Here is a 12,684-nt window from a genome sequence, read left to right as displayed (position 1 = left end):
CGCCTCCACCACCGTCACTGGCAGCCCATTCCACACACTCACCACTCTCTGTGTAAAAAAACTTACCCCTGACATCCCCTCTGTACCTACTTCCAAGCACCTTAAAACTGTGCCCTCTTGTGTTAGCTATTTCAGCCCTGGGAAAAAGCCTCTGACTATCCACACGATCAATGTCTCTCATTATCTTATACACCTCTATCAAGTCACCTCTCATCCTCCATCTCTCCAAGGAGAAAAGGCCGAGTTCACTCAACCTGTTCTCGTAAGGCATGCTCCCCAATCCAGGCAACATCCTTGTAAATCTCCTCTGCACCCTTCCTATAGTTTCCGCATCCTTCCTGTAGTGAGGTGACCAGAACTGGTCACAGTACTCCGAGTGGGGTCTGACCAGGGTCCTATAAAGCTGTAACATTATCTCTCCACTCTTAAACTCAATCCCACAATTGATGAAGGCCAATGCACCGTATGCCTTCTTAACCACAGAGCCAACCTGCACAGCAGCTTTGGGTGTCCTATGGACTTGGACCCCAAGATCCCTCTGATCCTCCACACTGCCAAGAGTCTTACCATTAATACTACAAACGTTTGTATATTCTGCCGTTATATTTGAGCTATCAAGATGAACCACCTCACACTTGTCTGGGTTGAATGCCCCACTGTAGCCTCTGACAGCCCTCCACACCATCCACAACACCCCCAACCTTTGTGTCATCAGCAAATTTACTAACCCATCCCTCCCTTCCTCATCCAGTTCATTTATAAACATCACGAAAAGAAGGGGTCCCAGGACAGATCCCTGAGGCACACCACTGGTCACCGACCTCCAGGGAAGTTTGGATAAGTGCATGGTTGGAAGGGTATGAAGAGCTGAGGTCCAGGTGTGGGTAGATTGTTAGTTAGGAACACAGAGTGGCATAAACTAGATGGGCCAAAGGGCCTGTTTCTGTGCTGTAGTATTCTATGACTCTAAGAAGCAATCTTAATGGCAGTAACACACACAAAATGCTGCAGGAACCCTGCAGATTAAGCAGCGTCTTAAACGATAAACAATTGATGTTTGGGCTTTCCTGCATCTGCAGAGACTGCTGTGTAATGACGACTGTGTTTCCTTAGGTGTGTCAAACTGGGCTGGCTATGCCATGGCTTGTGCCCTGCACGTCCTCAACAACTGCACGGTCCATGAACGCTACCTTCACAAAGCCACTGGATTTCCCAAGGTGCTGGACGTTGACAGATACACTGCAGCACTGCCCACCGTCCTCAAGGTAAGGTGCACAAGCCAATAGGTGAGGGAAAAGGCCATTTGGCCCCTCAAGCCTGCCATTCTGTTCAGCCTGACCATGGCTGGTCTCTGCTGGCCTCAGTCCCCCCCATCGGTGCCAGTTCCCCACAGCCCTCAATTCCTTGATCTTTCAAATATTTATCTGTCTTATCTTAAATATGTCAAATGATGTGGCCCCCACCACCTAGAGAGGCCAAGAGCTCCAGAGATTCACCTCCCTTTGTGACAACAAATTTCAGTGCACCTTAGTCTTTAATGACAGTCTCCTTGTAACGATATCTCCTTGTTCATGACTCTCCCACTGGTGGAAACATCTCAGCATCTACTCCATTAACCCCTCTTATGTGTTTGAATAAACTCATTCCTCATTCTTTTAAGCTCCAAGGAATATAGACCCACAATTGCCAACCTCTAGTGACGTAGGATAAAGTGGGGCAATATGGTGGCGCAGCAGTTAATGTAATGCTAATAAAGCATCAGCGACCAGGGATCAAATCCCACCGCTGTCTTGTATGTTCTTCCCACGTCCATGTAGGTTTCCTCTGGGTGCTCTGGTTTCCTCTCACGTTCCAAAGATGTACGGGCTAGTGAATTAATTGGACACATAGGTGTAATTGGACACATCTGTGTAATTGGACACATCGGTGTAATTGGAAACATCAGTGTAATTGGACACATCAGTGTAATTGGAAACATCGGTGTAATTGGACACCGGTGTAATTGGAAACATCGGTGTAATTGGACACATCGGTGTAATTGGAAACATTGGTGTAATTGGACACATCGGTGTAATTGGACGCATCGGTGTAATTGGCGCCAGAAGCGTTGGGATATTTGCAGGCCACCGTCAGCACATTCTCGAACTGTGTAGGTTGTTGACACAAATGATGTATTTCACTGTATGTTTTGATGCACATGTGACTAATAAAGCTAATCTTCTTCTACCAAACAACAAATTTCACGCCATATCTCAGTGATAATAAACCTGATTCTGATTGTGTCAATAACACCAGCTATCTAACAGCAGACTTACCCTGTAAGAATCTGAAATCCGCGGTACTCCCAGTTACTTCCTCTGTCTGAATAAACCCACGAGAAGTTTTCCAATCTCTCTCTTCACCTGTCCTCAGGAAGAAAAACTGCTGGCGCTGCTGGTGAAACATGGAATTCGGAGTGGGAAAACCGGGAATCTGGGAATGGAAGTGGATGGCTTGTTATTCCACGATGTGCATTCACCCATGATCAAAAAGTTACTGGAGATCACACTTGAGCAACACCAGTGAAATTAGCAAGAAAGGAGTCAATCTTACTAGCCAACCTTAGACAGGGAGTTCCAGAAAATGTTAGATTAACTGATTGATGTAATGGAGAAGGTTTATTAGATTTTAATGAACTGTTTTCTTTGATATATGCCATATTTTCCTGATATAGTTCAGGCATTTTTCTCTTTAATACATTGTTTTTCCTATCACTAGGTTATTTCAGATTCAAATTAGTTTATTATCAAATACCCTGGGAATCTCTCAGAATAAACAGTGTATGTGTCAATAATAAAGACTGTGACAAGCACAGAACATTGGATGAGTGCAAAGTATAGTGGTGAAAATTAAAGTAGTGTGGAAAGAAGTGACAATAACAGAATAACCAGAAGAGGTAGAGCCAAGAGGTTGAGAAGGTGACAGTATCAATCGGAAGGAGGTGTGAAAGAGCTGAATGGGTCTGAAGTCTGATAACAATTGGGAGAAGTTCAGTGTTAATGTGGATTATATTTCTTCCCTGTCCCTTTAGTAATTGTTCTCAATACTGATTGTATTTTCATTTTGCATCATGCTGCTGACATTTTTAATAAAGACTTGATCAGTGTTTTTGCAAATTAGTTGTCGTCAGTCTTTGTAATTTATAGTTTTTCCTAAATGCTATTGTATTTTTTCATTTTCCTGTAAAGGCCTGCGTGAAAACAAGGCCAAAGTAAGACTGTGGTGACATATAGGCACTTTGATAGTATATTCACTTTCTACTTTGGAGATGTTTTTGTAAAACTAGGATGTGTTAAGAGTGGGCTTACAAATGTTCTGGTTGAGTATGTAACACACAAAAAGAGCCGCAGAACTGAGGTCAGGCAGCATCTATGGAGGGGGAATAAACAGTCAATGTTTTGTGTTGAGTCCCTTCATCAGGACTGGAAAGGAAGGGGGCAGCAGGTGAGGGGGAATCACCAATCAGAAAACCTGTCAGCTTTTACCACCCCCTTCCCACCTTCTTATTCTGGCCTCTGTCCCCCTTCCTTTCCAGTGCTGGTGAAGGGTCTTGGCCCGAAACATCGACTGTTTATTCCCCTCCATTGATACTGGCTGATCTGCTGAGTTCCTCCAGCATTCTGTGTGTCTTACTTAACATTTCCAGCATCTGCAGACTCTCCTGTGCTTTATGATGTGCTGGATCAGTGAGATGTCATTTGAACTCCGAGGCCGAAGGTTGTAAGTTAAGGTGAAAGCTGGGATTTCAGTATAGTTCTGGGAGAGTCAGCATTGCGTGGTCAGGGATGCTGAAGTGGTTTAGCACGAGGAGAAAACATCGGGTAGTGTGTTGCATCACGGCTTGGTACGGCAACTGCTCTGCCCTCGACTGTAAGGAACCGCAGGGTTGTGGACACATCTCAGCACATCACAGACACCAGCCACCCCTCCGTGGACTCTGTTGCCTTGGTATAGCTGCCAACATAATCAAAGACCCACCCACCCCAGACCCCCGACTCCCAGCGGAAGATACAAAAGCCTGAAAGCACATACCACCAGGCTCCTGGGCAGCGTCTATCCTGCAGATATCAGACTCTTGACCTCGTTGTGGTGTTGCACCTTTCTGTCTACACCACAGCACGTTCTCTGTAACACCTTGTTCTGCATTTTCTTGCTTTTCCTTGCAATCAATTTACCAATCAACCAAGACCTGTGTGGTCTCACTCCCCAGAGGACCACAACTCTGTCACGGTTTTGCAGAGCAAACAGGTCAAAGGGTAGAGGCCAGATTCAGAGTGGTCCAGTTCAGGGCTAACAACTCTGACTGGTAAAACAAAACTGTTACGGAAACAGCAATGAAAATTTCTTCTACGTCTGAGTGCGATGCTATTCCTGAGTCTCCACTCAGAATTTGAATGACTGACAGTAGTGAAAACCAACAGGAAGCTACTGACAAAATGAAGGAAGCCCCGAACGGCGCCAGAGTTGGAGCACGTTCATTGTTGCCCTAATTACCAGCAACGTAATGGGCAGTGAGTAAGTGTGGTCTCAGATAAATGTTACCAATGTAACAATGCAAAAAGAATGGGGAGTTCTCCTGCCGGTACTGTATTTATCCTGCAGCTACCACCACCGGCTGCCATGTCCCTTCATCATTTCCATGTCGACATTATGGAAAAGTTTTTGCAAATGCAAGTATCCTTTGCTTTTACAAATGCAAAAGCACTCCAGCGTGTGGTGAAAACTGCCCAGCGGATTATTGGCACCCAATTGCCTACCATTGAGAACATCTACCATAAACATAGCCCGGGCAGGGCAAAAAAAGCATTATCAGGGATGCATCTCACCCTAACCATGGACTTTCTACTCTCCTCCCATCCAGTAGGTGCTACAGGAGCCTCCGTTCCCGCACCAGCAGAAAAGGAAGAGCTTCTTCCCTGAGGCTGTGACCCTGCTGAACCTCACATCACAGCGCTAAGCAGTATTACACCCATATTGTACTGTCTCAGTACTTTTATATTTGTGTGCTGTAGCACTTACTTTTTATTCGCAGTTATTTTGTAAATAACACTATTCTTTGCATTTCTGGTTAGATGCTAACTGCATTTCATTGGCTTTGTATCTGTACTTGGCACAATGATAATAAAGTTGTACCTAATCTAATCTAAACTAAAACTTTGATGTTTCGGACTTCTGGCTTCTGGGTTTTTTTACACACGACGATTGCTGTAGTCAGTCTCTCCTGCCACTAGATGGGGCTCCATTCTCAGTTTTGCCAAGACGTAACCCAACAGGAACTGACAAAAGGACAAAAGGAGCCTACTGACTCTCACAGCTATCTGAACTATTCCTCTTCCCACCCTGTCTCTTGCAAAAGTGCCATCCCCTTCTCACAATTCCTCCGTCTCCGCAGCATTTGCTCTCAGGATGAGGCTGTTTATTCCAGGACGAAAGAGATGTCTTCCTTTAAAAAAGAAAGGGGCTTCCCTTCCTCTACCATCAACTCTGCTCTCAAACTCATCTCCCCCATTTCACGTACATCTGCTCTCACCCCATCCTCCCGCCACCCAACTAGGGATAGGGTTCCCCTTCTCCTCACCTATCACCCCACCAGCCTCCGGGTCCAACATATTATTCTCCGTAACTTCTGCCACCTCCAATGGGATCCCACCACCAAGCACATCGTTCCCTCCCCACTCTTTCTGTTTTCCGCAGGGATCGCTCCCTAGGCGACTCCCTTGTCCATTCGTTCCCCCCCCCCATCCCTTCGCACCAATCTCCCTCCCGGCACTTATCTTCGTAAGCGGTACAAGTGCTACACATGTCCTTACACTTCCTCCTTCACCACCATTCAGGGCCCCAAACAGTCCTTCCAGGTGAGGCAACACTTCACCTGTGAGTCGACTGGGGTGATATACTGCGTCCGGTGCTCCTGTTGTGGCCTTCTATATATTGGCGAGACCCAACGCAGACTGGGAGATCGTTTTGCTGAACACCTACACTCTGTCCACCAGAGAAAGCAAGATCTCCCAGTGGCCACATATTTTAATTCCACGTCCCATTCCCATTCTGATATGTCAATCCGCGGCCTCCTCTACTGTAAAGATGAAGCCACACTCAGGTTGGAGGAACAACACCTTATATTCTGTCTGGGTAGCCTCCAACCTGATAGCATGAACATTGACTTCTCTAACTTCCGCTAATACCCCTCCTCCCCTTCTTACCCTATTCCTTGTTTTCTCTCTCTCTTTTTTCTCCCTCTGTCCCTCCCACTATAACTCCTTGCCTGCTCTCCATCTTCCTCTGGTGCTCCTCTCCTCCCGTCCCATGATCCTCTCCCTTCTCCAGCCTCGTATCCCTTTTGCCAATCAATTTTCCAGCTCTTAGCTTCATCCCTCTCCCTCCTGTCTTCTCCTATCATTTCAGATCTCCCTCTCCCCCTCCTACTTTCAAATCTCTTACTATCTCTTCTTTCAGTTAGTCCTGACGAAGGGTTTTGGCCTGAAACGTCGACTGGACTTCTTCCTATAGATGCTGCCTGGCCTGCTGCGTTCCACCAGCATTTCGGGTGTGTTGCAGGAACTAAAGTGTAAAGGCCAGGGATAGAAATAACTGCAAAATGGTCCAGGAAACACCAAAGGAAAATGATTCATCTCTGACCCGTCACAATTAGTAAGCAGATGAAGAAAATTGTTCTGAACTAAAAGTTAATTTGTTAATAGTTTATGTTAACTTGCTGTCGGTTTGCAATGTATCGTGTCAATTAATCTAAAAGCCGATTGTTTTGGCTTGCAAAGAATAGTGTTATTTACAAAATAACTGCGAAAGTAAAGAGAGACAGCTAGTCTACTTCTGCCTCTGTTAGATAGAGACAGATAAATTGGCGATTTTTTAAAATATTCTTAGATAGGCATATGGATGAAAAAAATGGAGAGTTGTGTGGGAGGAAAAGGTTAGATTGATCTTGGAGTAGCTTAAAGGGTAGGTACTGTGTTGTAGTGATCTATGTTCTATTCCTTATTGAGTGATATACGAGGGGTGATTGATAAGTTTGTGGCCTAAGGTAAAAGGAGATCAGTTATTAACTTCAAACTTTCTGCATAATCACTCAAAGAGTTGAACTGCATGTGCATGTACTGAGAGCTGTATAGCTCACTCCTTCCACCTTAGGCCACAAACTTATCAATCACCCCTGCTGTGGACCACTTTCTGGAGGTCCAAGACGCCGACTTCTACAAAGAAGAGATCCGTATGCTCCACTGGACTAAGTGTGTACGTGTAGGAGGGGATTGAAAAATAAATGTGCTTGGTTTTCTAAAATTGACTCCTCCTACCTTAAGCCACGAACTTATGAATCATCCCTCGTACCATGGAAACAGGCCCTTCAACCCAATTTGTCAATGCCCCAAACTTTGTGCCAACTAAGCTAGTCCCACTTGCTTGCATTTGGCCCATATCCCTCTAAACCTTTCTTGTCCAAGTGGTTGCTATATTCTTAGATGTCTAGGCTGGCTCTCCAGAACTAATCCATATTTCAGATTCAGACTTGTATTTATTACATGTATATTACTACATACAGTGAAATATGTCATTTGCGTTAATAACTTACACAACCTAAGGGTGTGCTGGGGGCAGACCACCAGCATCACTACACGTTCCAGTGCCAACATAGCATGCCCACAATGTTCAGCAGAACAATACAGAATACAACAAGTAACACACACAGAATGCTCAGCAGGCCAGGCAGTATTCATGGAAAAGAGTAAACAGTCGCTGTTTCGGGCTGAGACCCTTCTTCAGGACTGGAAACAAGAGATGAGAAGTCAGAGTAAGAAGGCCCCACTGAACTTGTATCTGCACCTCTTCTGCTGCCTCCATCTCCATCTCCATACCCATTTCTTTAGCAAGGACTCTCCAACCCGCACCCATGACCCCTTCTCCCAGCTCCAACCCTCCTGCCGTCTCCAACCCTCCTCCCGTCTCCAACCCTGCTCCCGTCTCCAACCTTCCTCCTGTCTCCAACCCTCCTCCCGTCTCCAACCCTCCTCCCGTCCAAACCTCCTCCCCTCCAACCCTCCAACCACCCTCCCGTCTCCAACCCTCCTCCCGTCTCCAACCTTCCTCCCGTCTCCAACCCTCCTCCCGTGTCCAACCCTCCTCTCCTCCAACCCTCCACCCCTCCAACCCTCCTCCCGTCTCCAACCCTCCTCCCGTCAACCCTCCTCCTGTCTCCAACCCTCCTCCCCTCCAAACCTCCTCCCCTCCAACCCTCCACCCTTCCAAACCTCCTCCCATCTCCAACCCTCTTCCCATCTCCATCCTCCTCCCAGCTCCAACACTCCTCCCATCTCTAACCCTCCTCGTCTCCAACCCTCCTCCCATCTCCAACCCTCCTCCGATCTCCAACACTTCTCCCGTCTCCAACTCTACTCCCATCTCCAACCCTCCTCCCGTCTCCAACCCTCCTCCTGTCTCCAACCCTCCTCCCATCTCTAACCCTTCCCATCTCCAACCCTCCTCTCGTCTCCAACCCTCCTCCCCTCCAAACCTCCACCCCTCCAACCCTCCTCTCATCTCCAACCCTCTTCCAATCTCCATCCTCCTCCCAGCTCCAACCCTCCTCCCATCTCCAACACTCCTCCCATCTCCAACACTCCTCCCATCTCCAACACTCCTCCGATCTCCAACACTTCTCCCGTCTCCAACTCTTCTCCCATCTCCAACCCTCCTCCCGTCTCCAACCCTCCTCCCATCTCCAACCCTCCTCCCGTCTCCACCCTCCTCCTGTCTCCACCCTCCTCCTGTCTCCAACCTCCACCCGTCTCCAACCTACTCCCGTCTCCAACCTCCTCCCAGCTCCAACCCTCCTCCCAGCTCCAACCCTCCTCCCATCTCCAACTCTCCTCCCCTTCAACCCTCCTCCCAGCTCCAACCCTCCTCCCATCTCCCGTCTCCAACTCTTCTCCCATCTCCAACCCTCCTCCCATCTCTAACCCTCCTCGTCTCCAACCCTCCTCCCATCTCCAACCCTCCTCCGATCTCCAACACTTCTCCCGTCTCCAACTCTACTCCCATCTCCAACCCTCCTCCCGTCTCCAACCCTCCTCCTGTCTCCAACCCTCCTCCCATCTCTAACCCTTCCCATCTCTAACCCTCCTCTCGTCTCCAACCCTCCTCCCCTCCAAACCTCCACCCCTCCAACCCTCCTCTCATCTCCAACCCTCTTCCAATCTCCATCCTCCTCCCAGCTCCAACCCTCCTCCCATCTCCAACACTCCTCCCATCTCCAACACTCCTCCCATCTCCAACACTCCTCCGATCTCCAACACTTCTCCCGTCTCCAACTCTTCTCCCATCTCCAACCCTCCTCCCGTCTCCAACCCTCCTCCCATCTCCAACCCTCCTCCCGTCTCCACCCTCCTCCTGTCTCCACCCTCCTCCTGTCTCCAACCTCCACCCGTCTCCAACCTACTCCCGTCTCCAACCTCCTCCCAGCTCCAACCCTCCTCCCAGCTCCAACCCTCCTCCCATCTCCAACTCTCCTCCCCTTCAACCCTCCTCCCAGCTCCAACCCTCCTCCCATCTCCCGTCTCCAACTCTTCTCCCATCTCCAACCCTCCTCCCGTCTCCAACCCTCCTCCCATCTCCAACCCTCCTCCCGTCTCCAACCTCCTCCCATCTCCAACCCTCCTCCCCTCCAACCCCCCTCTCAGCTCCAACCCTCCTCGCCTACAACGCTCCTCCCATCTCCAACCTCCTCCCATCTCCAACCCTCCTCCCATCTCCAACCCTCCTCCCCTCCAACCCTTCTCCCAGCTCCAACCCTCCTCCCCCAACCCTCCTCCCATCTCCAACCCTCCTCCCCTCAAACCTTCAACCCCTCCAACCCTGCACCCGTCTCCATCCTCCTCCCATCTCCAACCCTCCTCCCGTCTCCACCCTCCTCCTGTCTCCACCCTCCTCCTGTCTCCAACCTCCACCCGTCTCCAACCTACTCCCGTCTCCAACCTCCTCCCAGCTCCAACCCTCCTCCCAGCTCCAACCCTCCTCCCATCTCCAACTCTCCTCTCATCTCCAACCCTCCTCCCATCTCCAACCCTCCTCCCATCTCCAACCCTCCTCCCAGCTCCAACCCTCCTCCCATCTCCAACCTCCTCCCCTCCAACCCTCCTCCCCTCCAACCCTCCTCCCATCTCCAAACTTTCTCCCATCTCTAACCCTCCTCCCAGCTCCAACCCTCCTCCCCTCCAACCTTCAACCCCTCCAACCCTGCACCCATCTCCATCCTCCTCCCATCTCCAACCCTCCTCCCATTTCCACCCTCCTCCCGTCTCCAACCTCCTCCCGTCACCAACCTCCTCCCGTCTCCAACCTCCTCCCAGCTCCAACCCTCCTCCCAGCTCCAACCCTCCTCCCCTCCAACCCTCCTCCCATCTCTAACCCTCCTCCCCTCCAACCCTCCTCCTCTCCACTCTCCTCCCCTCCAACCCTCCTCCCATCTCCAAACCTCCTCCTTTCTGGGACTTCCCACTCTAGTCTTCTGTCTGCTCGGGATCTTTTCATTATTAACTGATGACGAGACATCAACCATCTCAACTTTACCACTCCTCTCTCCAATTCTAACCTCACTCCTTCCAAATGCTCTGTTCCGCACTTTCTGCACTAATCCTAACCACTAATCAAACCCGTAGATATTGCTGGACGCTCTAGTGGTCTGACGGACTGACCACTATCTCACTGAGGCCAGGTGACAACTCTAAAACACCTCCTCTTACTTATCCCTCAAATAGGACCCCACTAAGGAGCATCAGGCCATTGTCACCTGCACCATCACTAACCTTATTAAGTCTGGGGACCTCCCATCCACTAGCATCAACTTCATAGTTCCCACAGCCTGCACCTCCCATTTCTGACTTCTTATCTTTTTTTCTCCAGTCCTGCGGAAGGGTTTCAGCCAGGAACATTGACTGTACTCTTTTCCATAGATGCTGCTTGGCCTACTGAGTTCCTCCAGCATTGTGAGTGTGTGTGTTACTTTAAACTCCAGCATCTACAGATTTTCTCATTTGAGAATACAAGTGACAATGCAATGACAGTAAAACAAGTCCTGTTCCTCCCTGTTCCTGCATGTACGGTTAAGACTCCAAACTTAAGATCTTTATGCTTGTTCATTGATTGTGGCACAGAAGTGCCATTCAGCCCATTTGGATTCATACTGGCCTGCAGCTGAGCAATCCCATCACTCCTTTTCCCTCCTCCTTATTTTTTTGTACCCTTACAACTTCTGTTCTCTCTCATTCTCTCTGACCTGTTTTTGACTCTTTTGTTACTTAGCTAAGGATTAACTTACAGTGCCATTCAACTTGCTGGCATGTGGGATATCCATCGGAGCTAGAACATCCATCAGAAACTACAGCACCCATTGAAGACCAGAGCACCCACTGGAAACCACACCATCCACTGGAAAACACGTCACCCATCAGAAACCAGAATACCCATGGGAAACCACAGCACCGATCAGAAATCAGAGCACTCATCAGAGACCTATGCAGATTAAAGGAGATGATGCAGACTCCAGTGAGACAGCACCAGAGATCGGGAGTGAACTCTGCAGATGTAAGCCAGGAGCTCTACTGGCTGCACCACCCTGCTGCTCTGTCAGGTGATTATACCAGATCCCGTGTAACCACTGCCCCAGCTGATACCTACCCTCCATCAGCAAACAGACATTGTCTCATTGCAGGCTGTGAGAGTCCTTGGCCCAGCCCAAGTGCTTACTTGCTGTGCAGAGCTGTGGGACTTGCTTCAACGCATGTGGAAGGCCCCACATTCAGGGGTGCGGTGCTGCCAGAGCTCACCCGAGCGCCGCTCCGGCACCTCTGGAAAACAAAGTCAAAATGAACAAGCGGGGAATTTAACAGTGGCCGCATGTTAAATAGAGGGAATTTTACGGAAGCGGGGTTTGGGAACAGGGGGTGGTGGCTGGTGGGGAAAATACCACTAATAACATTAGATACTTGATCGTTTTTGGTGAAATCCTGGAGCTGTGACTGTTTTTTATTTAGGTATTTGTGAAACTCCTCCTCGCTCGACCCGTTGTCCCAGCATTCCCTGCTGTAGCCTCCCGCCACTTCACCGATCCTCAGTCTCACTCCAGCACTCGTTTGAGCATTGTACCCGAAACAATACAGTATAACAACTTACATTGTATTTGGTATTATAAGTAATCTAGAGATGATTTAAAGTATACAGGAGGATATGCGTAGGTTATATGCAAATACTACACCATTTTATATAAAGGACCTGAGCATCCGCGGATTTTGGTATCCGCGGGGGGGGGTGGGGTGGGAGGTCCTGGAACCAATCCCCCGCGGATACCGAGGGACGACTGTACACAAGTGTGAGCATTTTTCTGCTCTTTCCAATGGGTACCATTAGATTCCAGGTAGGAGCTATATTAAGCAAGGAATGAACATCGAAATCTAAGGTTAAAAGTCGAAAATAATGAAAGAAAAATTTACTGCTCGCTTATCTTTGGCTTGATTTTGATGAAATATTCAAGGGAATCATCCAAAATCCTCTTCTACACCTGGATAAAGTGAATTTAATGTTTTTTTTACAAGCCAAATGGAAAAAAAGATTTCTAGGCTATAAGCTAGTTTTACG

The 12,684-nt window shown here is 48.7% G+C and overlaps 1 protein-coding gene and 1 long non-coding RNA gene across 6 annotated transcripts in view; one reads left to right on the top strand and one right to left on the bottom strand.

Moving 5' to 3' along the window:
* Window positions 1–3,132, top strand: part of dglucy (D-glutamate cyclase) — a 108,750-nt gene extending 105,618 nt beyond the window's left edge. For all 5 annotated transcript variants that reach the window (XM_072272815.1, XM_072272824.1, XM_072272788.1 and 2 more), the window contains 2 exons: window positions 1,114–1,265; window positions 2,413–3,132. In XM_072272815.1, the coding sequence (XP_072128916.1) occupies window positions 1,114–1,265; window positions 2,413–2,565 (305 nt within the window). In that variant the 3' untranslated portion in view covers window positions 2,566–3,132. The remainder of the gene's footprint in view (window positions 1–1,113; window positions 1,266–2,412) is intronic.
* LOC140205306 (uncharacterized) overlaps window positions 1–4,178 on the bottom strand; it is a 32,157-nt gene extending 27,979 nt beyond the window's left edge. Inside the window, exons 1-2 of the long non-coding RNA XR_011887818.1 lie at window positions 4,072–4,178; window positions 2,316–2,472 (exon numbers count right to left, since the gene is read on the bottom strand). This is a non-coding gene — a long non-coding RNA (uncharacterized lncRNA). The remainder of the gene's footprint in view (window positions 1–2,315; window positions 2,473–4,071) is intronic.
* Window positions 4,179–12,684: the final 8,506 nt, after the last annotated feature.

Source organism: Mobula birostris, chromosome 1, assembly GCF_030028105.1.
Source record: "Mobula birostris isolate sMobBir1 chromosome 1, sMobBir1.hap1, whole genome shotgun sequence".
In the NCBI taxonomy this organism is placed as follows: domain Eukaryota; kingdom Metazoa; phylum Chordata; class Chondrichthyes; order Myliobatiformes; family Myliobatidae; genus Mobula; species Mobula birostris.
This window is presented reverse-complemented; position numbering and strand designations above follow the sequence as displayed.